This window comes from Notechis scutatus, chromosome 4, assembly GCF_049901735.1.
Source record: "Notechis scutatus isolate UNSWTSFEM ecotype Mainland chromosome 4, rNotScu1.2, whole genome shotgun sequence".
Lineage (NCBI taxonomy): Eukaryota > Metazoa > Chordata > Lepidosauria > Squamata > Elapidae > Notechis > Notechis scutatus.
Genome location: NC_142012.1, coordinates 72,148,501 through 72,175,878, shown reverse-complemented (window position 1 = coordinate 72,175,878; position 27,378 = coordinate 72,148,501). Strand labels below are relative to the sequence as shown.

Here is a 27,378-nt window from a genome sequence, read left to right as displayed (position 1 = left end):
AAAAGAGTTCCTGGTTTCCAATGAAAAAAATTCTACAGCTATGCTGGCTTTCTCTATTGCCAACTCTATTGGTTTGCCTCTATAGTCTGGTTTACTTCTGGGAAGGGTTTTATTTCTTTGCCTTGGGCAGACTTTTGCAGTTCTTCCAATTCCGTTACTATTAATTCTTTATTTCATATTATAAATTGATGTTTACCTAATTATTATTATTCATAATAGTTAAAATAGTATTTTTAAAAATTATTGTAATATAATGTTTGGAGGTTGATGAACAATCTGAAACTTCATGGAGGTGTCAATGAGCTGAAGAGTTTGAGAACCCCTGCCCTAAAGTAATTGTAGCTACCTCATAAAAAAGGGGGAGAGAAAGAAGAAAGGAGATATGAGATGAAGAGGTAATTGACAGGGAAGGTGATAAGTTACTGAAATTGTTTGTATTTGTTTGATGAAGGGAGAAGTCATTTTCTTATATATCTTTTTTATTTTTTTCCTCCCTTTTTCTCTATGCACTTTTTATTTTCCATTTTTCTTAGTTTATGTTAGTTATCTTTGACTTTTTAAACTTCAAAAAAAGTATTTTTTAAAAAGTCACACTTTATAGAAAATTATTTTAGTTGTATTTTGGGGAAAGGGATTTCCCTAGCTACATTTTCTAACTGAGTTCACTGTAAGAGTTATTGTGACAATTCCAAACCCTTTTAAAAAAAATATGATGCTTGATTAAAATCTTAGAATATATTCTTTAGATAAACTTTCTATTTTCTTACTTTCTATTTTCTTATTTTCCTACTTTCTCAAAAGGGATGAAGGCACAAAGATACAGTCACATGCACAGGCTTGTTCTGCTATGGGGCTTTTATTCAGCCTTTTTCTTCACATTCTTGTCAATTTCAAATAAATTAAAAAGAAAATAATAGTACCCGAACTCTGGCTTCTGTCAAGTTGGTCCAGACAGCAATCTCCTCTCGGGTACTCATGTCTGGATACCGATTCCTTTGAAAAGTGGCTTCCAGCTCCTGTAGTTGTTGGCTGGTAAAATGAGTTCTCTGCCTACGTTGCTTCTTTCTCAGGGAGCCATCCTCAGGAGTGGAATTATCAGTCTGATTCTGCTGTGACTTTTCTGTGTCTATGGAAGCAAAATCAAGGAATCCATCACAGATTTTCAAAGTGTTTCAAGACAATAATTTTTCTTGCCTAAACATTCCTACCAGTGAAAGTGATATTATTAAATTATATCTTTGTGTAAAATTGCTCAACACATACACAAAAATCGTTTGTTTGAACTGAAGACAATTCTGCAGATATTTATTTATTTATTTATTTGATTTGCCAATTGTTTACAAGATAATAAGTATAAGTGTATACATAGTTGTGAATACATGAAATGGGTACATATAAGAAAAATAAAAGAATAAGAGAAACAATAGGACAGGGACGGTAGGCACGTTGGTGCGCTTATGCACGCCCCCTACAGACCTCTTAGGAAAGGGGTGAGGTCAATAGTAGACAGTCTAAGGTTAAAGTTTTTGGGGTTTGGGGAAGAGACTACAGAGTCGGGTAGAGTATTCCAGACATTGACCAGTCTATTGCTGAAGTCGTATTTCCTGCAATCAAGTTTGGTGCGGTTTACTTTGAGTTTGTATCTATTGTGTGCTCTTGTGTTGTTATGGTTGAAGCTGAAGTATTCATTGACAGGTAGGACATTGCAATGTATGATTTTATATACCATGCTTAAGTCAGACCGAAGACGGCGTAATTCAAGGTTTTCTAGTTCTAGAATTTCAAGTCTGGTGGCATAAGGTATTCTACAACGAGTAGAAGAGTGGAGAACTCTTCTTGTGAAATATTTCTGGACTTTCTCAATTGTGTTAATATCAGATACGTAATGTGGGTTCCAGACTGATGAACTGTATTCGAGTATTGGTCTAGCAAATGTTTTGTATGCTCTGGTTAGTAGTGTGATATTACCAGAGATAATATGCCGCTGCTCACATATGGTTTATCACAAAGACTGATCTTTTGGACAAGGCACGTAGTGGCAGTGCAAAACAGTGATTCTTTCATTTCTTACTCTGAATTCTTCTTAGTGATCATATATGCTTTTGACAGAAGCAGAACCCAATTTGAGGAATATTAGTGAGTAAACACTGAGGAGCCTCGGTAGCGCAGTGTTCTAAGTGCAGTACTGCAAGCTGTTCCTACTGCAATTTAGCAGATCAAATCCCACCAGGCTCAAGGTTGACTCAGCCTTCCATCCTTCCGAGGTGGGTAAAATGAGGACCCAGACTTTTGTGGGCAAGAGGCTGACTCTGTAAATCACTTTGAGAGGGCTGTAAAGCACTATAAAGCGGTATATAAGTCTAAGTGCTATTGCTATTGCGTAGGACCCACTGGCATTTTGTGATTTGAAAAAATATTTTTCTTTAACATGCAATCAGGAAAAATATATCTATCTGAAGAAGTAAATTACCTGTTCATGAATATATTGAATCCTTTCTGATTCCTGATTTTTTTTAATGTCTCACATGGGAGGAAGTGGGTTGTTGTTGTTTTTGCTTTAAATAAACACAGGGAGAAGAAACATGTGTAATAGAACGTTGAACGACTTTGGGGGGATAAGGGGAAGAGATGCTGCCCAGGAAAAAATCAGATAAGAGCCAAGAGCCCCAGTGGCTTAACAGAGAACAGCCTAGGAAAGATCTCCCCTAATAGATTAGATGGTTAAAAGTGGCAGTGGGAAGTTTGTATCTTCAGTCTTTCAAGATTCTGTTACTGTAGCCTTACAATAAAGTAGACTTAGTTCATTTTGTTGAGTTTCTTACTTGGCTTACCTGGGAGAGTTGATAGTATGTCACAACTTCCAACCCAGAATTTAAAAATTAGTGAGAACTTTAAAAAAAATGGAACATCTGTAGAATAGTAGTTTTATTTTTCACTCTAAATATTTTGTTGTTCACTTGGACGATTTAGAGCTGCTGGTTTTATGGTCTCCAGATACAAGGTCTGTTCATCTTCTAGGTCTCCATTATGTCTCAGTGTGTTTTTGTGGATCAAGCTGGTGATTTTGCTTTTGTGGAAGCCGTTGGCTATCAGTACTTTAGTACCCTGACTAGAAGATGAACAGACCTATGGAACAGCTGTCCTGCCCTACATAAGAGGTACTACAGACAAAATCAGTAAGATACTACACAGGCATCACATCAAGACTGCCTTCAAAACAGACAGAAAAATAGCAGCCATCCTTAGAAACCCCAAAGATAAAATTGACCTGGAAAACCAAGGCATATACGAAGTCCCCTGTGCATCATGCCCGGCCACATACATCGGACAGACCAATAGAAGAATAAGTACCCGCCTGGATGAACACAAAAATGCAGTAAAAAAGCTGGAACACACTTCCACACTAGTCCAACACATGAAAGCCACAGGTCATAGCATCAACTTCAATGGCACCAAAACCCTAGCCACTATAGAAAACCCTAGCCACAGAATTATCAGAGAAGCCATAGAGATTGAAAATAGACCTGAAAGCATGAATAGAAGAGATGATTCCACCAGACTGTCAATTGGAAGCCTGCACTCACAAACAAAAAAATCTCCACACCACAAGCCAGGCAAACACCTGGGCACAAACAGATCCCCCCTGATACCTCCAGCTCAAACACATCCGAACCAGGCACCCAGATGAAACCCAGCTTCCTAACTAATGATAGCCGTCCATTTACCCGAAGCCAAGCTGCACTAAAGGCCTCCAATAAAGTAACACAATGCTGCCAGCCAATCAAGATACAAAAAGAGCCAAAAAACAGACAGAAGATATTAGAGACACCAATCAAGCAGAACACAGCAAACTCCAAGACCAATAAACACAGACCAAGACTCCCAACCAATCAGGATGAAGAAAAAAACCATTCTGGCACAGCAATAGGCTGCCCCAAATTGAAATCTGAAACCACTGTAAAAGTCTGACTCACAGACAGACACAATACAGAAGCCTGATGATGGCAGATGAGATTCTGCTGAAACGTTGCTACAACTTTAAAAGAACAACTACAATGACGTGGGGAAATACCCGAACAAAGCCGAAGGCCATACATGTAAGTACTCGCGAAAACTTAAGAATATATATATATATATATTTTCACTCTGAGAAGCACAGAGCTGAAGACAGAAGCCTGAAGATGATGAATGAGACTTCATCGAAACGTTGCCTAGATACTTCCAATCTTACGCGGGAGAAAACCCGAATAACCAAAGACAGACACACACACACACACACACACACACACACACACACAAATATATATATATATATATATATATATATATATATATATATATATATATATATATATATATATAAAATTAAATAAGAACATCTGCCTATTCCAGGTGGTTAGGAAGGTCTTAATAGGTGGACAAAAATGCCAATCCAGTCTAAACATCTAGCTGGTTATATATATACCAACTATAATAAAAAATTATAACTTGACATTGTGGACAGAAGTAAAACTGGTAAGGAAAAATCCAGTGTGTTTTAGGGTAGAGAGAGGATAATTACATAAACATATTCCAGCCTCCCAAAGCATCAAACACAACCTCAAGTATTTTTTAATTTAGAAAGACAGCAAGAAAAAACTCTAAATTTGACTTATATAAAGGTTCTGCATTATTTTATTACCAATGACACCCACAGATCAGACACAACTGGAGCAATGTATCACCTCTTTAAATGAGCATGTGATATATGCCATGCACATTAAAAATAGACAGGATTTCAATCACCCAGTCACATTCACCATTTTGATGCTCTTGACAAACACACACATAAACACACACACTCTTATCCTGCAGACATTTCTGATTGGGTTAAGATTTTATTATGTTGCAATAAAGATTATAAATTAGCTGAGTTCTGTTGGGAGTCTTCTGCCAAGTCTCTCTGACACTTAAATTAGTTAAATGGTCAGGGAACTGTGATTTATTTCTAAGTGTGAAGCCTGATAACAGATCACAGTTGTCTCAGGAAGACATTTCTTATTTGTGGATTGAATTGGATTGGATTGGGATGTCACTTAACTCCAGAATGACTCTGCATGATTTACAATTTAAAAACAGAAAAACAAAAAAGGAAATTTCTGAAGTCTCCAAATCATATTGCATATATTGGTGGTGGGGGAGAGAAACTCTGGTGGGGCTTCACAGTCATCCTGTCTCACAACCTGGGCAAATAGCCAAATTTTTAAAAGTTTTCCAGAACTTCATTAGGCTGGGAGCTTCTTAGATCTCCAGGGAATATAATTTGCTGTGAAAGAGTAAATAAAGCAGGGGTGGGATTCAACCAGCATTACTACCAGTTTGGTAATTACGTTGCGCGTGCGTGTAATACACCATAAACTGTGCCACCTGGACAACTGATAAGCACTGTGCGCAGGTGCGCAGCATTTCAAAAAGTTTCTTACTGCTTTTTCAACCTCAACTGTGCCGCACAAAGCAGCTGAGGTTGAAAAAGCAGGAAATAAAAGTCAGGTAAGAGCCTGGGCAGGCGGGTGAGCCAAACAGCAGCAGACACAGAACTGGTTGCTGCTCTTCAGAACTACCGGTTCTATAGAGCTGGGCAGAACTGGCAGCATCCCATCCCTGAAATAAAGTTCCTGGGATAGATAGCATTGTTTAAAGGTCCTGAAGTGCATCAACTTTATCTGAACTTTCCATATGGGTAGAAAACAATTGGAAATAGGTAGTCCCTCAAATAATCAGGCCCTATTCCATGAAGGGTTTTGTAGGTGGTAATCAGAATTTGGGACCAGGTGTAGCTGCCCAGTGGTCTTCAAGTGTAGCCCCAGGTAGAGGATGTTGGAATAATCCAGTTGTAAGGTGATTAAGGCATAAGTAACTCTTTGGAGGTCCTCCCCATCCATGAATAGGTGCAACTGACACACCCTCTTCTTCACAGCTGATGTTTGTTCTTTAAGCAGGAGCTATGAAGCCAAGACAACTGTCAAATTGCATGCCAGATTTGACTGGGGGAATACAATCCCATCAAGGCTAAAGTTGGAAAGTCCCCATATCTGGAGTGGCCAAAAGTCCACTGTCACTCAGTCTTGGGAGAACTGAATCCAAGTCTATTCTCCACATCCAGACCTGCACAGCCCTCAGATGTAGAACATTGATGCATCACTTGGCTGCCCAAGGTGGAAAGGTATTTTGATTTGATGCTATCAAATACCATACTGATGGATGACCTCTCTCCATGGTTTTATGTAGATTAGAAAGAAGAGTTTTTAGGAATTACACAGTCTTCTTTTCTATGCACACTACTGTATTCCCCATGTAAAATAAATTATTCATCTTGCATGCTTAGATGTAAAGATATGTTTCCCCCCAAATAAGGCCTTCTCTTATTTTCTTTTGGGCCCCAAAATAAGCACCATGTCTTACCCGCTTACCTTAGTACCATTGTAGCCAGGCCTCGATATCTGCCTGACTTCTGTGGCCACTTGCAGCAGGATGCCACATGGCACATTCTGCATGGTGCGTTGCACCATAGTGTGAACAGCAGCATCGGCATAAGAAGCCACAGGGCCTTCTGCTGCAAGCAGCAGAACTGGTATGACGTGCCATATGGCGTCCAGCCACAGAAGAAGTCAGGCAGTGGCACAATAGGCATCAAGGCATGAGAGGCCTGGCTGCGGCATTCCTAAGGTAAGTGGGTACAGAGTGTGTGGGGAAGCTCCACCTGCCACTCCCATCCTAGCTTGATTTTTACGCATGTGCCTCACCTTGTGCAACCAGACTGTGGGATGAAGTGGATAGATCTTACCTAGGGCTTATTTTAGGATTAGGGCTTATATTAGATGCACACATAAAAATCAAGCTAGGGCTTATTGTCAGGAGAGGGCTTGTTTTCAGGGAAACACAGTAGTGGGAGTCACTATATCATATCTACCATGTTTGAAGCAGATATAAAATAGGCTGCATAGAACAGAGATATAATGTGCCTGTTGGCCAGCTATACCCTGAATTACTGCAGACAATTACAATTGCTTGATGAAGAAAAGATGATGTGAATCCTGGAAAGATTTCAAAGTAGGCTAAACACTAGAGGAAAAACTGCAAAGGGAAAATAAACAACAGTTCTATCATTCAATATGTTGGAGACAAAGTTGCCTTTTCTTCCATTGGGGAGGTAAGCCTTTTATAGTTATATTGTTTTCTGGAGAAAAGGTCAAGGGTAATAGTAAAATAATTGATCAATATTTGGTGGCTCAGATGGAAATAATATTAAGGAAAAAAAAAAACAGTTGGGCCAAAGAAGCTACTGGAATATTTAAGGTTTTTTATCCATTTATGTGTTATATTAATAGGTACTTGAAAATTCCATGAAGTAATAAAGACTTTAAGGGGTCATTAACTGCTTTAGTAAGAATAGCCATTACTGGGTTTACTTGCATCAACAAGACTCTTTACTGTATTAGTTTTGCACTAGTTTTCCTCCAAAGTGATGCATATAAGATTCTCTTATCTAATTTTCTCAGCAGTAACTCACCAGTGAGCTTCCATGGCTGAAAATAAGCTTGGGATTCCCCAGTCCCAGTTCAAGACCTTAACCACTACAACATCTCCTTGAAAAGAAGTTTGATATACCACAAGTTTGTGTCTTCTGTGAGACAACAAAATAATTTATACATTTAATTTCGTTTTGACTAGTCTCACATAGAGTAAAAAAAAAGGGGGAATCTTTAAGTGACCCCTTCCCATGAAGGAAATTGAAGGAACTGCAGCTTACTCAGAAAAAAGCTCCACTGGTTCACTGGGAATCACTAACAAATATCTATAGAATTGCAACCCAAAAGTTTATTGCTTATGAAGGTACTCCTGTATGCTGGTACAGATTCATTTTCTCTACACTATACAGCCGTACTTACTTTAATTTCACAAAGGAAGATTATTTTGTCCTGTATCATGCACAGAGGTGGATTTGTGGCTGTGCAGATGCAGATAGATAATTCCACAAAGCATCCATAACAAAGCACATTTATTGGTACATCAGGTATCTTCATAACTCACATTTGTGATGAAGCTCTTCTATAATGACCAATGCTTTGTATATCAGCATTTCAGGTAAAACAATGGTTATTTTCCTAACGCATCACGTAGCGATAGAAAGAAAGCTGTTATCAGTCCATTAGTGCAGGCAAGAATGGAGGGAAACCTCTCTCAACCCCTCAAGGGTCAACTTAATGGCCAATCAGGATTACAGATGTGACCATGTGACATGAACTACATTTCCCAGGATACCTTTAACTACATTTACCATGATGCATTCCCTTAAGGGGACAGCTCACAATTCCTAAGTAACTAACCAATTCCTATAGACTGGCTGGGACAGCACAAAGATTGAAAAAAAAAAAACTACCCTATTTTTCAAGAGGCTACTCCTCTTGGGTGAGGTGATAATTGTTATAAAAGGGTAATTAATTAGTTGATTTGTTATTGTATTTAATTATAAGAGAGAAGATGCTTTCTGCCTATGCACACCACACTATTTTGCATAGATATTTTGTATATTGAAAATAGGAGAACATGCCCTTTGCCAGGGCACCTCATGCTAATTTTAGTGACATGTGGCATTTGTATTTTGTCATATAATATTATAAACACTTAAAAGATTTAATCTGGCTTTAACAAAGCACTTTTTATTTGATGATAAAATTTCAAAGTGTTCACTTTATCAAAATAGCCAGTTTAAATTACACATATTTCATTACCTTTTTCATGTGACTTTTGAATTTATGTTGCTAGTATGGTCCTGCCAGTTTGAAAAACCATAGTATGAATAAGATCATGCTCCCTCCTTAATCAGCATAGTGTAAAAGTCTGACAGGAAAGCTGAAAGGGAGACCATTTTCTGTTGTTTCCCTTCATCTAAAGATGCTCCAGATCAGCACCAATCCTCCTGGCATTCCAAAAAGCAATTAAGAGAGACAACCTGGTGAGTTGCAGTGCATGATTGGATTACTATTTTTCCCCTTGGAATGAAGGCAAATAGGAATCTTCCAGGTAGTTGCCATTGTGCCTATTAAAGATGGGTCATTTTAAGTGGGGACAATGGACACTGACACAGGATGTCTCTCATTTGGTTCCATTTCCTATTTCAAGTACATAAAGAAATATTGAGGTTTCAATTATTTTTTTGAGAATTGAATTTATATAGTTATTAAACCTTCATTTTTAGAATTTTTCAATACTGGTGAAAAAACGCAAACACACTGTTTATTTAAGGAAAACCCTTTTAAAATAAGAAGGTATCTGTTTTCCTACTTACCACTTGCTTGGCCCTTGTGCCTGTGTGCATGTTGAGGTGTCCCAGATTCTGAGAGGGAAAGAGGGGGACTCTGAGCTTCTGGGTCAGTGAGCAAGTTGAACTCCATCTGCCTGGCACAGGTGCAGGAGAGGAACTGAAGAGATATACGGTGAAGTGTGAGGGAAGACATATGCTTACCTGGAGATAAATTAGTTTCAATGAAATTTCCATTCAAGTGTTTACAGCTCAGACCAACAGCATGACCAACATTAACATGTTTACTCCAAAAAGGGTTTTCACAGTGAGGCTCAATCCTGGAAAAACATACTGTATATAGGCTGACATTTCATGTAAAATGTTTAGCCATTTTTAAAATAAGATGTTTCCTCCGCTTCCAATTTATTTCTGTATTCTCAGAAGATTACATATCATTCAATTAGCAGAAATTCTCTATTTGTGAATCTGGCCAGTATCTTACAATTATTTTTCTCTTCATTTTTAACCTGCATTTTATGAAGTGTATTAAAATGATCTCTGTACATCTTCTTAAACAATAGATAGTAAAATTTGGCTTGAGATTCAATATATATATGCATAAGCAAGTACACACAAATACTCACATGTTCATATATATGCAAACACAAAGAGCCCTAGGTCTATATAGGAATCAGTATCTTCCTTGATATTTTTTCATGCATTTTGTACATGAAGCGGAGCCCACCAATGGTTCTTACTATTGTGAGGGCTTTTGATTCCAAGAATTATGCTAAAATGCACAGTGCATTAATTTATTGGATTAAATACAGAGGTATGTGTAACTTTGCTGTCTGAATTTATTAAGACCCTTAGCCCCTTCTCTATGAAGCAGCAAATTAAATTTCTTACCAATTTTTATAAAATGATCACATTCCTCATCCTGACATGTGACTGCATCTGCGAAGAGCAGTTTTCTCTCCTGACACTGACAGTGCAATCATCAGATCCGAAGTTTTCTCTTTCACCTGCTACAAATTTACTTGGTATAGCCCTCAAAACCTCCTAGCAAAAGGTAATTAAGTTTTGCTATAGTAAAACCTACTTCACCAAAGGCTTATCCAGCAAACTTTGACTTTTGCCATACACAAACATGTAGCTTTAGATTATTTTCCTCTATCAATAAATGGCTAAATGAGTACAATGTTTTTGACTCATTTGTTTAATTATCTTTTTCTAATTTTAGGAGTTGTGTGGAGAATAGATCACATTTTAGGTCATATTTATGAAATATTGAAAATTCAGACAGATTTTTTCCTCAAAAATAATTTGTATATTTAAAAATGTGGAAAATCAGAGTATGGTGTAATGTTCTCTTATCTGACCTGAATTTAATACATTAGATTTTGATGTAGTTTCTCACTGGTTGCATATATTTGTTTAGGAAGATTGTAATGTATAAGTCATACCTCAGAGATTTTACAATATGATTTTGTAATAACTGCTTCTTTTTATTCCCACTCTTTTGTAGATTATTATGGACAATTATTGAATTCAGCTTTTTGAAGTTCTGCTTTGTTGGCCAACTGATTTTAATTTGGTCTAAAAACTGGGAAACCATGAGTTCTAGTCTCACCTAACACATGAAAGCCAGATGGGTTGTTGTTGTGAGGAAAATAAAGAAGGAAAGAGTATTAGGTAAATTCACCAGCTAATTTATTTATAAAATAATAAAAATGGGATTTTAAAAAATCCAATAAATAAATTGTGGAAGGTACTTTCTTGATATTTCATATATGAATCTGCTCCAGTTAAATTTGAGGCTAGTTCTTTATATCCAATGCAGTCAGTACAGATGATAAATGTTCTACAAAAATAAAATACTCCCTTCCCCAAGAAACAATACAGGTAGTCCTCGACCTACAAACACAATTGAGTCTAAAATTTCTGTTACTGAGACATCTGTTAAATGAGTTTTGCCCCATTTTATCACCTTTCTTGCCACAGGTGTTGAGTTAATCACTGCAGTTGTTAATAACACAATTAATTGTAAAATCAAACTGGCTCCCCCATTGTCTTTGCTTATCAAAAGGTTGCAAAATCTGATTAGATACCCTGGGACACTGCAACTGTTACAAATATGTCAATTGTCAAATGTCTGAATTTTGATCACATGACCATGGGGATGCTGCAGTAGTTACAAGTGTGAAAAATGGTTTTAAGTTACTTTTTACAGTGCCATTGAAACTTTAGTTACTGTTGTAAATCGAGGACTACCTGTATTTCTATATTTAGTGCATCACTCCTTCAACTTTTAGAAGCAATCTTTGAGAGATTGGCAGTGCTGAAGTATTTCTGTCTCCTGTTTTCCTTTCATTTATAAAATTAGTCAGAATCATACAGTACCTGATGGTTGTTCCTTAATTCTTGACTTGAAACATCTGAAGGCATTTCATCATTGTGAATTAGTATCATAATTTAAAATTTTTATCTTAAGTACAAAATACTTTGTACTTACCATATCCAATTAATACTTTGTACTGTTACCAGACCCGTGCGGTGATTCATATTTATTCTTGGGAACCAAAACACTGATTTGCTTTTCCTTGCACATTTCAGACCAGAGGAATGTGGGGGAGAAAATAAATAATTCAGAATACTATGTTGATTCTATGTAATTCTGGATGTGAGATTTTAGTTTTGTTTTGACCGAGTACCGTTTAACATGTGGATATTTGCTAGAGATTGTTCACAATTCTAGGGAAATCTACATTAACTTGTTTATTGATAACATGGTTATCAATATTAATATCAGTAACATGGTTACTGAACATAACAAAGATGAACAGCACATTGAAATAAGTTTTGATTGAAAACATACCAAAACTGGAAAACTGGTGCAAGTTTAAACAAAGTCCATTCACTTTTTTACATAGATGAACTGGAGCAGTATAAAATATCAGAACTGTTTTTCTACACTTCTGATCATAATGTAAGTAAAAACAGGGCACGAGGGAGACCATTATCAACAAGATAAACAGCAACTGTTACTCAGAAGTAGTTAAGGACTGTTGGTAGGACAAGCTGTGATCTACCTGTATCACATTGTCCCTCTTTGTCAGCTGCTGTTCCATTTGATTTATCTGAACTGACTTCCAATTTGAGTTGCCAATATCTGGGCCAAATGTACTCTTAAAGAAGATATTACCCAATTGTTTCTTCCCATCCTCTGAAATGATCAGATGTGGTTTGCAGTGAAGGGAAAGGACTTGTTATAAGAGAGGAATAATTCATAATTATTCACAAGTATTGTTTTTCTGTTTGTTTACATGGAGTTTAAACTTACCTGCCAAGTACATTGATGTCTAATATATCTTCCAATTTATAACTTTTTTATTTTCTGGTTCATAAGTAATCAACAATGTTTCCATATTTAGTGCAAAATTAAAATATGTCAACAGAAATCCAAGATTTTAATATGTGATGATTGAGTACCCACATGTCTGTCTCCAAATGCCATTTTAGATTAGATGTATTTTCTATGAAATACTTATAAATATTTTGTTTTTTCAGCATTTTAAAGAAAGTCATGTCAGTGCAAATTTATTGTTTATTTCCATTTTGTAAACTGTGCAAAGTTTATTATAAATACAAGCTCTTTTCCAAATACCAAGTACAGTACTTAATTTAATGAAAATCAAATAATACCCATCTGTACATACATATTCACATCCAGCCCAATTCAATGCACTGCAGTATAAAAATCCGTTCTTTGAACATTGTGGACTATCATCTACCACATTTGTCCAACTTAGTCTGGGTTGGTAAGGAGTTTTTTTTCAACTTCCCAAGCTACAATGGAGAGAGTATGACTGACCCAAAGTGACCTAGCTAGCTTCTATAACCTACGGCGAGTGAAAAGGAGGAACCAGTTCAGTACTTTAAGCACCTCATTTATATAGACATATGTGCACTTGCATGCACCCATGCTCTCACATACACTATGGAAATTATGTTTTCTAGGTTGGCATTTTTTTTCCAAGTATAAAAAATCTTGGACAAGCGAGAGGGAGGTGAAAAAAGATTACTAAAGATTACTGAAACAAGTAAACAAAAAAAATAATAAAGAATATATTCAAAGAAATTACTTCCAGCTTTATTTAAACTTTTAAAAGCTGGTACACTTAAACAAATATTATCTTTACAGAGAGGGTTTTTCCTTTCTGAAATAAATCAGTGTGCCAGTAAAATTTTTTGGAAGAAAGGATAAATATTATTCAAACTTTGGTTAGGGTTGGGGTCTCTTTCATGTAGATTTCTTTGAAATGAATTCCCAAGTCCACTCAGAATTCTTTTAAATCATTACAGATGCAGTATCATATAGGATTCTACTTTAATTCCTAGGGATGCATTTCACTTCACCTCAGGAATAATAACAATAACTCAGTGTGATCCTTATTATTTGTCATTACTATGATCCACTTTTAGAAATGTTGAAGAAAACAAATCTTGGCTATCAAACAGCAAAAAGTGCTAATAAATCTAATATTTGCTTTACATGGATGATCTGAAGCTTTATGGAAAATCAGAAATAGAAATCTAATCATTGACAAACACTGTAAGAATTTCCAGCATAGATATAGCAATGGAATTTGGCTTAGGAAAATCAACTTCAGTAGCAATAAACTGGGGTAAATCAAATTAAACTGAGATGCCAAATAACCAAACCATCAGATACCATCGGGATAAAGCCTACATGTGTCTGAGCATTTTATAATTGGACAACATCAAATACGGGCAAGTTAAAAATATTATTAATAAAGAATACCTCAAAGAAGTGAGAAAATTGCTAAAGACAAAATTGAACAGTGAAAACACCATCAAATCCATTAATATTTGGCCCATACCTATGATATATTATACCACTGGAATTAGGACACATGGTGAACTGGACAGTTTGAACTGAACATACAAGAAAGCAGATGACTATTCACTATGCATTACATTCCCAAAATGATATAATCTATTTGCCGCATAGAAATGGAAACTGAGATTTACTTCAGATCAAACAAACTGTCAAAGAAGAAAAGCATGGATTGGCTAATTATGTAAAAGACAGCCAAGAACAAATATTGATGCAAGCTAAAAATTGGAGCTTATTAAATATACACGAAACAAAAAGTGAATATTGAAATAACATAATAAAAATACAAACAGAATGCTGGCAAGGAAAAACATTAATTAAGGAGCTGGGTGGCATAGTGGTTAGAAAGCAATATTGCAGGCTAATTCAATTCACTGTCACTGCCAGTAATTCGGTCCTCACCAGCTCAAGGTTGACTCAGACTTCCATCTTCCAAAGTTGGTAAAATGAGGAACCAGTTTATTGGGGGAAATATGCTAACACTTTGTAAACCACTTAGAGAAGGCTGTAAAGCACTATGAAGTGGTATATAAGTCTAAGTGCTAAGTTGTGTTGCTAAGTCAATTTCTACAAAATTGGTTTGATCAATTTCTACAAAATTGTACAAAACTAGTTAGAACAATTAACCAGTGGAACCACTTGCCTGCAGAAGTTGTGGGTTCTCCAACATTGGAAGGTTTTAAGAAGAGTTTGGAAACCATTTGTCTGAAATGGTATAGGGTTTCGTGCCTGAGCAGGGAGTTAAAGACGAGAAGATTGAAAGGAAAATGAATAAAGGTAAAATCTGACAATAGCTTACAACTGGAACATTAAAAAAAGAAACTGAAGGATTGATTTTTGGTTGCCCAAGAGCCAGTTATTTGAACTAATGCAATGAAGGCTGAAACTGAAAAATTATCAAATGATTCAAAATACAGATTGTGCAAAGAAGCAGAAGTAGACAATATACTCAGCTTGTGCATGAAGATCATAAAGCTGATTATAAACAACTACATAACACAGTCACCAAAATGATTCATGGAACATTATTGGTACATTATGATGTACCAATAGTAAAAAATTAGTGGGCATATATAGTTGAAAAACTAAATGAAAATGAGCAAGTTAAAATATTGTGGGATTTCCAAATATAGACGGATCAAATCTAGAGTCATAACACACATGATATAACTGATTGGAAAAATGAAAGTGTTTCATTTTTAGCAAGGGATAGAGGGTAAACAACTGGAGAAGATCACAAAGTATCAAGATTTGAAAATTGAAGTTGAAAAAGTATTGTATAAACCTACCATAATAGTCCCCATGGTTATTGGCACATTGAATGTCATATCAAAAAAAATCTTGGACAGCACTCAGACTAAAACAAAAAAAATGTTCAGACGTATTTTTATAAAGCAGTCTTCACTGTGGAGGAATTAAGTGGTAGTTAACAGGATGGTATTTGTTATGCAAAACCAAAAACGTACTAAACTCTATCTTCAGGCACCTAAAAGGGTTTATAAAAAAGTAATAAAATATTCTCAAAGCAGAATTGAGTTTGATAAAACAATTGTTATATCACCTGACAATAATGGCAAAGCTTAAATTTTCCATATACTACCACAGAAATATAGATTAAATAGTAATGTAAAATCTGCCTGGAAAACTGAAACAGAATTTAAAATTCCAATTCACAGCATGGGTACCATTGCAAATTCAATATTCTTCAAGAACTCTTAGATAAAATTAACCAGTTTAAAGAATATAAGAAAGAATATTTTAAGGGAGTGTACAGTTGAAATGATACTTTAAATACAAAATGAGAACCAGTTTGCTGTGTTGATTCAGGTGATGGTCTAGAAACAGCACACTGCAAGTTCTATGCCTTCCTTAGTCATAAAAGCCAGCTGGGTGACTTTAGGCCAGTCACTCTCTCTCATCCCAATGCACTCACAGGCTTATTGTTGTGGGGAAAATAGGAGGTGGAAGAACTATTAGGCATGTTCACCACTTTGACTTATAAATAAAAAAGAGAATAACATTTTATAAAACTGATTTTCAACATAAAATCATTAGAGCACAGTGTTTTAAATTAATCTATGCTTCATTAAATAATGGGAGTAGCAAGTGAAATAATAGAACCTCAGGGAAGAGAGCAAGACTCAAACTCTGTCTAAACACATATATGGCCTGCATCTAAAAACCAGGAAAATCACAACAATTTAACATTTGAACAATCTGGATTTTGCTAAAATTCACATGATTGGATCTCTATCTAATATCTTAGGCTGCTTCAAAGAAGACAAAATATGCACTGTCAATTGTTTATTAGTTTTATTTTTTTTGTCTTTACCATTATAATCTATTAAACTATGTAGAACAGGCACAACAATATTCAAAAAGTGCTACACTCCCTTAGAACTGAGACTGGGTGATTTTAAATTCTACCAAATACACGAACTTCTGGAAAATTACAGTATTATTACTTTGTTTCCCAAGTTCCTTTCATTTCTATTATCCACCACCTGCTTTTTGACATTAGCTTTTTTACAAGCTTCCTAAAAGGTAGAAGAAAATAGACAATATTATGAAATGTGAATGTGAATATGAATGTGATACCTTCAGAAGAAGCCCTTCCTCATTGCCGCGTCCAGAGGACCTGGAGTTTTGTTGCTTATACACATTTTCCTGTATTTGTCCATTCAGTAATGTTCTACACTTTCATGTGACGTAAGAGATGAATGTCTACTAGTTAGTCAATCTCACCTTCCTAATCTGCCGGTGAAACTCAAAAAATTAGAATATTGTGCAAAAGTTCATTTATTTCAGTAATGCAACTTAAAAGGTGAACCTAATATATGAGGTAGACTCATTACATGCAAAGCAAGATAATTCAAGCCGTGATTTGTCATAATTGTGATGATTATGGTTTACAGCTCATGAAAACCCCAAATCCACAATCTCAGAAAATTAGAATATTACATGCAATCAATAAAACAAGGATTGTACATAGAACAGTATCGGACCTCTGAAAAGTATAAGCACGCATATGTACTCAGTACTTGGTTTGGGCCCCTTTTGCAGCAATTACTGCCTCAATGCGGCGTGGCATGGAAGCTATCAGCCTGTGGCACTGCTGAGTGTTATGGAAGACCAGGATGCTTCAATAGCGGCCTTCAGCTCTTCTGCATTGTTCGGTCTCATGTCTCTCATCTTTCTCTTGGCAATGCCCCATAGATTCTCTATGGGGTTCAGGTCAGGCGAGTTTGCTGGCCAGTCAAGCACAATAATCCCACGGTCATTGAACCAGGTTTTGGTGTTTTGGGCAGTGTGGGCAAGTGCCAAGTCCTGCTGGAAAATGAAGTCAGCATCCCCATAAAGCTCGTCTGCAGAAGGCAGCATGAAGTGCTCCAAAATCTCCTGGTAGATGGCTGCGTTGACCCTGGACTTAATGAAGCACAGTGGACCAACACCAGCAGATGACATGGCTCCCCAAATCAACACAGACTGTGGAAAATTCACACTGGACTTCAAGCATCTTGCAGTATGTGCCTCTCCATTCTTCCTCCAGACTCTGGGTCCTTGGTTTCCAAATGAGATTCAAAAGTTGCTCTCATCAGAAAAGAGGACTTTGGACCACTGAGCAACAGACCAGTTCTGTTTTTCTTTAGCCCAAGTAAGATGCTTCTGATGTTTGTTTTTCAGGAGCGGCTTGACAACAGGAATATGACATTTGAAGCCCATGTCCAGGGTCCGTCTGTGTGTGGTGGCTCTTGATGCACTGACTCCAGCCGCAGTCCACTCCTTGTGAAAGTCTCCAACACTTTTGAATGGCCTTTTCCCAACAATCCTCCCCAGGCTGCGGTCATCCCTGCTGCTTGTGCACCTTTTTCTTCCACACTTTTCCCTTCCACATAACTTTCTATTCATGTACACTTTGGGGACTAATTGCTGCAAAAGGGGCCCAAACCAAGTACTGAGTACATACGCGTGCTTATACTTTTCAGAGGTCCGATACTGTTCTATGTACAATCCTTGTTTTATTGATTGCATGTAATATTCTAATTTTCTGAGATTGTGGATTTGGGGTTTTTATGAGCTGTAAGCCAGGGGTCCCCAACCGCCGGTCCGCGGACGTGCGAGCCAGGAACAAGCCTTACCGGGCCGCTGGTTGCTGGGCGCCGCCATCTTTTTTGGTAAAGCGCTTCCGGTGAGCTTTTCCGGGTAGAAAGCTCACCGGAAGCGCTTTTCAAAAAGATGGCGGCGCCAGCGCTTCGATGAGCTTTTCCGGTGAAAGCTCACCGAAGCGCTTTTGGTCAAAAAGATGGCGGCGCCAGCACTTCCGGTGAGCTTTTCTGGGTAAAAGCCATTTCTGCCCGAAAAAGCTCACCGAAGCGCGCCGCCATCTGATGGCGCTTCCGGTGACGCCACCGAAGCGCTTTTCGTCATAAAAGATGGCGGCGCCCAGTTGACGCCGGTACCGGGCCGCGGCGCCCAGCTGATGCCGGAACCGGGCCGCGGCGTCGAAAAGGTTGGGGATCCCTGCTGTAAGCCATAATCATCTCAATTATGATACATCACGGCTTGAACTATCTTGCTTTGCATGTAACGAGTCTATCTCACATATTAGGTTCACCTTTTAAGTTGCATTACTGAAATAAATGAACTTTTGCATGATATTCTAATTTTTCAAGTTTCACCTGTACAAAGCACAGGTAGTTGTATAATCCTAGTAGGACCTAACTCCCTCCTCTCAAATTATTTCTGCTCTGGTGCCTTGCTAAATGTTTATTTCATTTTATTTTAACCTAGAAATACTCAAACAATGGGTAGGAGAAAAGGCAGACAAACTAGCCAAACAGTGGGTTCTTCCTAAGGATTAATTAAACTACTATCCAACAGTACTTGAGCCAGAAGGAATCTACACTGGCATAAAATGTTCTGCCCCCGCTGGGAATAATCCTGTATTGACAAAATGCTGGCAAATATTGTTCTTCTTTTATTTTATACAGTGCATATTAAGGATAAGGATGGATGAACTGTCCCAGTTAGTTTGTCTCTCTAGGCACCAAATATCACAAACTGGTTGAAGAACACTCTCAAATAGCTATCTTTAATGTAGGCTGATATAAGAATAAATTTTAACAGACCAACAATTTTACCAACCTGTTCAAAGGTCACCCTGTTCTTGTGTAAATGTTTTGCATTAATGCATTAAAAAAAGTTCTAATTTTCAGCTGATAAGCCCCATCCATCCATCCATTGTTTATAGTCACCCAAATCAAAATATCTAATTCTGACTAATATTGTGTTGAAACAAATAACAAAAAAGTTTAAAAAAGGAAATAACAATGAGAACAGAAATAAATCCAAGGCCAATGACAATCATTTCACTAAATGTGAAAAACTGGATCATCTACCACTCTGACACAATGCCTAGGAGGCCTTATTATTATCAAGTCTATCATCTGCATCTCTATAACTGTCTGGTTTGGTTCTGCAACCCAACAGGACAGACACAGACATCAGAGGATAATTAGGACTGCAGAAAAAACAATCACTACCAACCTGCCTTCAATCAAGGACCTGTATACTGCACGAGTGAAAAAGAGGGCTGTGAAAATATTTACAGACCCCTCACATCCCGGACATAAATTGTTTCAACTCCTTCCCTCAAAATGACAGCATAGAGCACTGCACACCAGAACTAGATACAAGGAGTTCCCCCCCCCCCCCGAAAGCCATCACTCTGCTAAACAAATAATTCCCTCAACAGTGTTCAAATATTTACAAAATCTGCACTACTATTACTATTAATCTTCTCATCACTCCTTATAACCCATCCCCTCCCACTTGTGACTGTATGACTGTAACTTTGTTGCTTGTATCCTTACTATTTATATTGATTGTTTCCTAGTATGATTTGATTGCTTATTGTACCCTATGGCTATTATTAAGTGTTGCACTTTACGATTCTTGACGAATGTATCTTTTATGTATACTGAGAGCATTTGCACAAGACAAATTCCTTGTGTGCCAAATCACACTTGGCCAATAAAGAATTCTATTCTATTCTATTCTATTCTATTCTATTCTATTCTATTCAAGTCCAATTGAGTTGGGGTCATCTGAGTCTCAAAAAGTATGTTGTAATATCAAGCAAGTACAAGTTAAATTTTCTAGGTTCCAGCAATGACACTATTTCATAGACTAGACCTGGAGCATTCCCACCCTGTTGAATCTTGTATAATGGGCAGAAATAAAGATACGTAGTCCACAAATGACTTGGCCTTTTGTCATGAAGGTGATAACCAGATGTTGAATTATATTTGGAAGTCTACTACCCTGTTTCTCCAACAATATGGCCTCCCCCAATAGGAAGTCCCAGCATGTTTTATAGGCATGAAATGAAATTAAGCCCCTCCCCCCAAATTAAGGCCTATATTAAAACATGCGAAATGGGGGGAATGGTGGGGGGGCTTGCCATTAGGAAGTACTTTTGTTGCACACCCGGATATGGTGCTGCCTGCGTTGACCCCAATACGAAGTGCCACCAATGCTGAGGTCAACATCCAAGCCATCGCTGCCCGCCCGCCCAAAGATGCAAGGGGGGGGGAAATTAAGTCACCCCCGAAAAGACGGCCTAGCCATTTTTTCAGGGCTGGAAAAAAAAAAAAAGACCCGGCCTTATTATATGAGAAACACGGTAGGAGTTATACCATGAGTATCACACTACGCCAATAAATACTTGTAGGCCTTCAAGGATAACCCCATACAGAGTGCCATGCAACAATCCAAATGAGAGGTGATCAAACTTTGAATGACTATAAACAGGATCCCTGATCCAGAAATGGGTGTGATTTGTGTAGAAGATGGATTTGTAGAAAGACTCTCCAAACCATAGCTGCCATCTGATCTTTGAACAGGAACTGAGAATCCAAACTGCACATCTGATCTGTCTGTTAGACCTACCTCATTCAGAACTAAAAGAGAAGATTTTTTAAAAATGGTTTAGCTAGGGTTAAGGCAAAGCTTTCTTTTCCATTTGGATACCCTCAGATTCCAGACACTGGGAAAGAATTCTGATGGCATCACTTAATCAACTAGGGTAGAGATATATGGCTGATACTATCAGTATATCAATGGATCTTAACCCCATGATTTCATTCAGTGGTCTCGGGTAGATGTTAAAAATTAATAGGAGAACAGAATCCTGAGGAACCCTGCGAAGCAGGAGATTAGAAATGAAACTCCTCCTCTGCCAATCCTGGAAAAACAAGAACCACTGCAACCCAATCTATAAAAACCAATGGCATGAAAGGCCATTGAGAAATCAAGGAGGCATCAAATAATCTCCAAATGGCCCTTCATGTATTCCGCTGGACGCCCTTTGCCCCAATGGACCCAAGACATTTTGAAGAGGGCTACTGGTTGCCAATAAGGGCAGAAAACATATTGCCATCTTTATTACAAGGTGATTTTAATCCAGAGGCACAATTCCAATTCCTTTTATTTTAATCTACCAAAGATAAAGCATGGTATTTGTAATTCTTTGACCTATGTTCTGTTTTATGTACAATCAGAGGATTGAAGGTTACTTTGAGATTATTAGTGCAACCTCCTACAAGAGCATGAATCTATTATAATATTCCTGAGAGGTGGTCATTTCCCACCAGCAAAGGGAAGCCCACCATCTCCTGAGGCATCTATTCTATACCATTGAACAGGTCTTACCAAGATCTGTTCCTTTGTAATTTAAACCCATTATTTCATATCTTGAACTCGTCCTCATTTCAAAGAAGGAGGTGGTCATTCTGAGCCCATCCCCTAACATCCAGAACTGTGCTGCTCCTTCTCCATTTCAGAATAACCCCTTCATATCACTGGTGCCAGCTCTGAATTCTCCTCGTTGGCTACTCCTCAGGCGAGGCAGGAAGACTTGGCGGAAGCTCCAGGGACCGGTTCTCTTCCAGCGCGAGGGCCGGCTTCCTTCGTCGGAGGGAGTGGGGGGGCAATCAACCGACTAAGTCTTTTCTAGATGGCGCGCTGGGCTTCCCAGGACCTCGCAAAGCACCCACTAGTGGGCTGCATGCCCTGCCTTATGAGACCGCCGGAAACTACACACGCACCGCCTCAAACGAAAGCACCCTCGCCTCCTTCCCGCGACGAAGAGGCGACACTGGCCCTCTTTGGGTGCACTCTGGCGACGGTCTCGAAGCAGAAGCATAAAGCAGGGCGTTCCTTTCCTACAGATTTACAGATGCGCCTTTCTGGGAAAGTCTACGAAAGTTTTTTCCTCACCAGCAGCCACACGTGGATTCTCCAAACAAAGGCCGGAGGAAAGGCATGCCCCGTCCCCCTTTGTTTTTCCCTCTTCGAAGTGCCAGCTTGCAAAAGCCGCTCTTCAGGACTGAAATTCAGCACGTTGCTAGAGCCGGGCGACGCTTTTCCCTCCCTTCTGGAGCATAGCCACTCCACCGCTCTTTGCGGGGCCATAACTAGGAAAGCTCCTTCCGCCTTTCGGGCTCCTGGATCGCACCGAAAACAGACGAGCAGCTAACATTTGGTTAGGTATATTTCACAGTTGTAAGAAAAAACAAGTTCATGACCCCGGAAAATCCTTCCAGACCCATTCATTTCCACTGTCGACGCCTCAGTGAAGGGAGAGTCGACTCGGCGCCAACCCGGTTCCTCTCCCAGCCGAGGGGATTAAACGATTCGCCCAGCTTTGCTTCTGGTCCGAGTTCAGCAACGTCCGCGGATTTCAGCCTGGGTAGAAAACGAAAGGGCTGCTGCCCCGCGCCCCCATCAATCAATCAGTTAAAGAAAAAGGAAAACACAGCGAATCCCATAGAACGGAGAGCTAACTTAAATACAATGAAGTTCTTTGAATCTTGTCCTAATTACATTTCTTGTATGCTACCTTTGTATTCCAATTATTTTAAAAACTACAATATTTTGATATAATTATTTTAAATAACAAACCATGCTAAGTGATGTGATACCTGATGCAATATTGATACAATACAATATTGACTAGCCGGCTCAGTTTTCATTTGACAGGCAGGATCCTTGTCTATCTGATTAAGCAAATTAGAAATGTATTGATAGGATATTTAAAAAATGTTAATAAAACAACCGAGTAAAAATTGAATACTATATGTTCCGCGTGGTCTGGTTTTATTAACTAATTTTGTAATAATGAAATAATTATTTTAAAGTAACCTCAATTTGGTGTCATAATTTACAGTTCTTTTATTATCTCAAAGGTCAGTAGAAAGTCCGCCTTTTCTTTTCGTCTCTTTATCGAAATGCTCTCCAATTTGGTTTCGTCCGTGCGCTCGCCCGCTCTCCCTTTCCCACATGCCGTCGTCCGTCTCCCTCCCCTTTAAATCAAGACGAAGGCCGTCCTTTAGAGAAGAAAAGCCGAGTGACTTCTGAACAGCCGTAGAAGTGCTTTTCGGCTCTGGTGTTATCCACCAGCCAAGTGAAAGCAAAAAGGGTACTCGGCGCGCCACCCAAAATCAGTTCGGCCACTGTTCACTCGGAGCGTCCCGCACACGGCCTCCAGAAGTCTGGCTCTGACCTGGCCAACGAAACCCCACGCGAGGAAAGGGAGCGGAAACACCCATCTGCCGCCCTGGACGGCAGTGCAGTTTAAGCATAATCCGACTGTGGGCCTTTGTCGCCCAGCCGGAGGTGATCCCAAGCAAATTGCCTCTAGATTGGGGCGGCGCGGCAGAGGGGGCAACGACTCTCCGAAGCACAGCCTGCTTGGAGAGGAAGCAGCACTTACACCTCTGTAGCTCCCGCGGCACTGAAGAGCCTTCGCCCAGTCTCGCCGCGCCTCTGGACTTGGGGCACCTCACCCCAACACCCTCGGTGCGCGGTCTGCAGTACGGAGAAGGATCCGCCGGCCGAGTGATTCCCTTGCGCGGGGAACATCGGCTTTATGGATGGGGCCATCGTCACCCCCAGCCAGCCGCCCTCGGGCAATGCTGTCCTACCCCGCCCCATCGCTCGCCGCCTCTTTCCTAGGTGTGGCTCCAGACCACGCCTTTACCCGACAGCTGTTTCCTAAGGCGTTTCTCCGTCGAGAGGAGGGAAAGCCTCCAAGGACGAAAGATCGCGGAGTGCGTAGCCAGTGGGGGAAAACTCCTTAAGCGAAAAGAGGATCGGGCCGTTCCTTCAAAGGAGACAAGGTGTCTGAGCACTCGGGGGTCAAAACGCAAAAGAGCGGCTTTGAGGAAGATGCGCAGACGGTCACAAGAAAAACAAGTGCCACAAGTGCAAGGGTATTATATCCTTTCCTCAATCCTCGATCAATAAGTGGGAGCCAAAGAGTTTGCGCTCCATCTCGGTAGTTTCCGCAGCTACTCTCATCGTAGCTCATAGCTTTGACTTTCTTTTCGAGGAAGTAAGAGGAAAAATAAGGCAGGTAAAATGCCTTTTCTAATAATAATTCCCCGCCACTGAAAAGCTATTTCCTAGACAGCGATGACCACCTCAATATTTAAGCATTCTTCAAGTCCCTTTAACCATAAGTTATAGTAAAGGTTTGTAATAGCTTTACTTACCTTAATCATCATTCTATATATTGTTAGACTAAGGTGGACTAAACTCCTCTTTTTGAGCTCCAAAACTAATTTTAACCCTCCTCAAATATATAATTATTTAGATTTTTCCTCAACTTGATACAAAACTTTTCTAGTTCCATTTTTGCCTTTACATTGTATAAAAATTGTAAATTCAGCATTCACTAAATAATTTATCTCTATTTTAAGGATACACAGGGTGAGAGAGTAAAATATTTTGCATATCACAATTGATGATCTCTAGTCAACAATGTGACTCTTTGTGAATAACAATTTGCACTCTGCCGTACACTGCAGAAGTGTAGGGAATTGGATTTTTTTAGTATTTTTTTTTAGTATTTATTTGATTTGTCAATCGCTTACAAGATACAGGTATAAGAATAAATATTGTTTTGAATATATGAGATAGATACTTATAAGAAAAATAAAAAAACAATAGGACAGGGACGGTAGGCACAATTGGTGTGCTTATGCATGCCCCCTACAGACCTCTTAGGAAAGGGGTGAGGTCAATAGTAGACAGTCTAAGGTTAAAGTTGTTAGGGTTTGGGGGAAAAAACCACAGAGTCAGGTAGAGTATTCCAAACATTGACCACTCTGTTGCTAAAGTCGTATTTTCTGCAGTCAAGTTTGGTGTGGTTAACCTTGAGTTTGTATCTATTGTGTGCTCTTGTATTGTTATGATTGAAACTGAAGTATTCATTTGCAGGTAGGACATTGCAATGTATGATTTTATATACTATATTTAGATCAGACCGGAGGTGGTGTAGTTCTAGGTTTTCTAGGTCTAGAGTTTCAAGTCTGGTGGCATAAGGTATTCTGCAATGAGTAGAGGAGCGGAGAACTCTTCTTGTGAAATATTTCTGGACTTTTTCAATTGTGTTAATATCAGATACATGATATGGGTTCCAGACTGATGAGCTGTATTCAAGTATAGGTCTAGCAAATGTTTTGTATGCTCTAGTTAGTAGTGTGATATTACCAGAGAAGAAGCTACGTAGGATTAGATTAACAACTCTTAATGCCTTTTTGGTTATTAGATCAGTCAATTCTCAAAACTGATGCAGCTGATTAGATACCAGTCAATTTTGCAGGCAACATTTCCTTGAATGTTGATAAGCATGTTATTGATAATCTATTTGAGATTTCCAATGGATGCACTTGCATTTTATGCAGGAAATGAAGGATCATCCCAGGTCATTTGAACAACTGTGGTGCAAGCTGTGGTGAATTATATTATTTACCAATTTTTATACACATATACTTCTAAGTTGTCCAGAATTAATGGAATAATGGCTTGTAAGTGTATAAACTGTTATTAATCACAGTATATAAGCTAGACTTCTTAATGGAAATTAAAGTTGAGTATAACACACAAACCTTGGTCTTCCCTTCAGGAAAACATGGCATATTTAATGTTTTCTATCCCAGAGTTCCTCAACCTTTCGGCAAATGCATGTGCACATGCAGCACCATTTGCATGAGCGAGGACAACAAGGTTACAGTCATACAGTCATAAGGAGGAGGAGATGGGTGAAAGGAAGGATGGAGGGATTAATAGTAATAGTAATGCAGACTTAGTAAATAGTTTGACAGTGTTGAGGGAATTATTTGTTTAGCAGAGTGATGGTGTTTGGGAAAAACCTGTTCTTGTGTTCTGGTGTGCAGTGCTCTATAGCAGGGATCCCCAACCTTTTCAACGCCGCGGCCCAGTACCGGCATCAGCTGGGCGCGCGCCCGGCCCGGCATCAACTGGGCGCCGCCATCTTTTTGCGAAAAGTGCGGCAAGCGCTTCGGTGAGCTTTTTCGGGTAGAAATGGCTTTCTACCGAAAAGCTCACGAGCGCTAACCATCTTTTTGATGAAAAAGTGCTTCCGGTGAGCTTTCTACCCGGAAAAGCTCACCGGAAGCACTTTTTTACCAAAAAAAGATGGCGGCGCCCAGCAACCAGCGGCTCGGTAAGAGTTGTTCCGCGGACCGGTATCGGTCCGCGGACCGGCGGTTGGGGACCCCTGCTCTATAGCATCATTTTGAGGGTAGGAGTTGAAACAGTTTATGTCCAGGATGTGAGAGGTCTCTAAATATTTTCATAGCCTTCTTTTTGACTTGTGCAGTATACAGATCCTCAATGGAAGGCATGTTGGTAGTAATTGCTTTTTCTGCAGTCCTAATTACTCTCTGATGTCTGTGTCTGTCTTGTTGGGATGCAGAACCAAACCAGACAGTTATAGAGGTGCAGATGACAGATTCAATAATTCCTCTATAGAACTGCTCATTGGGCAGTTTGAGCTTGCCAAGTAGGCACAGAAAGAACATTCTTTGTTGTGCTTTTTGATGACTTTTTTGATGTTAGGTGTCCTTTTTAGGTCTTGAGATATGATAGAACCTAGAAATTTGAAGGTCTCTACTGTTGATACTGTGTTGTCTAATATTGTAAGATGGGGTAATATGGGAGAGTTTCTCCTAAAGTCTACCACCATTTCTACAGTTTTGAGTGTGTTCAGTTCCAGATTGTTCCAGTTGCACCACAAGGCGTTGTACAACCTCCCGTCTGTATGCGGATTCATCGTTGCCTCGAATGAGACCAATCACTCTGTATC

At 38.9% G+C, this 27,378-nt stretch overlaps 1 protein-coding gene across 2 annotated transcripts in view; it reads right to left on the bottom strand.

Moving 5' to 3' along the window:
- LOC113416413 (pituitary homeobox 3-like) overlaps nucleotides 1-24,105 on the bottom strand; it is a 39,027-nt gene extending 14,922 nt beyond the window's left edge. The window contains exons 1-3 of one of the 2 annotated variants that reach the window (XM_087963723.1): nucleotides 23,980-24,105; nucleotides 9,329-9,461; nucleotides 921-1,126 (exon numbers count right to left, since the gene is read on the bottom strand). In XM_087963723.1, the coding sequence (XP_087819849.1) occupies nucleotides 921-1,126; nucleotides 9,329-9,434 (312 nt within the window). In that variant the 5' untranslated portion in view covers nucleotides 9,435-9,461; nucleotides 23,980-24,105. Of the gene's footprint in view, nucleotides 1-920; nucleotides 1,127-9,328; nucleotides 12,086-23,979 lie in introns of those variants that run through there. The other variant, XM_026674278.2, reaches the window with a different exon arrangement.
- Between the last annotated feature and the right edge of the window lie 3,273 nt (nucleotides 24,106-27,378).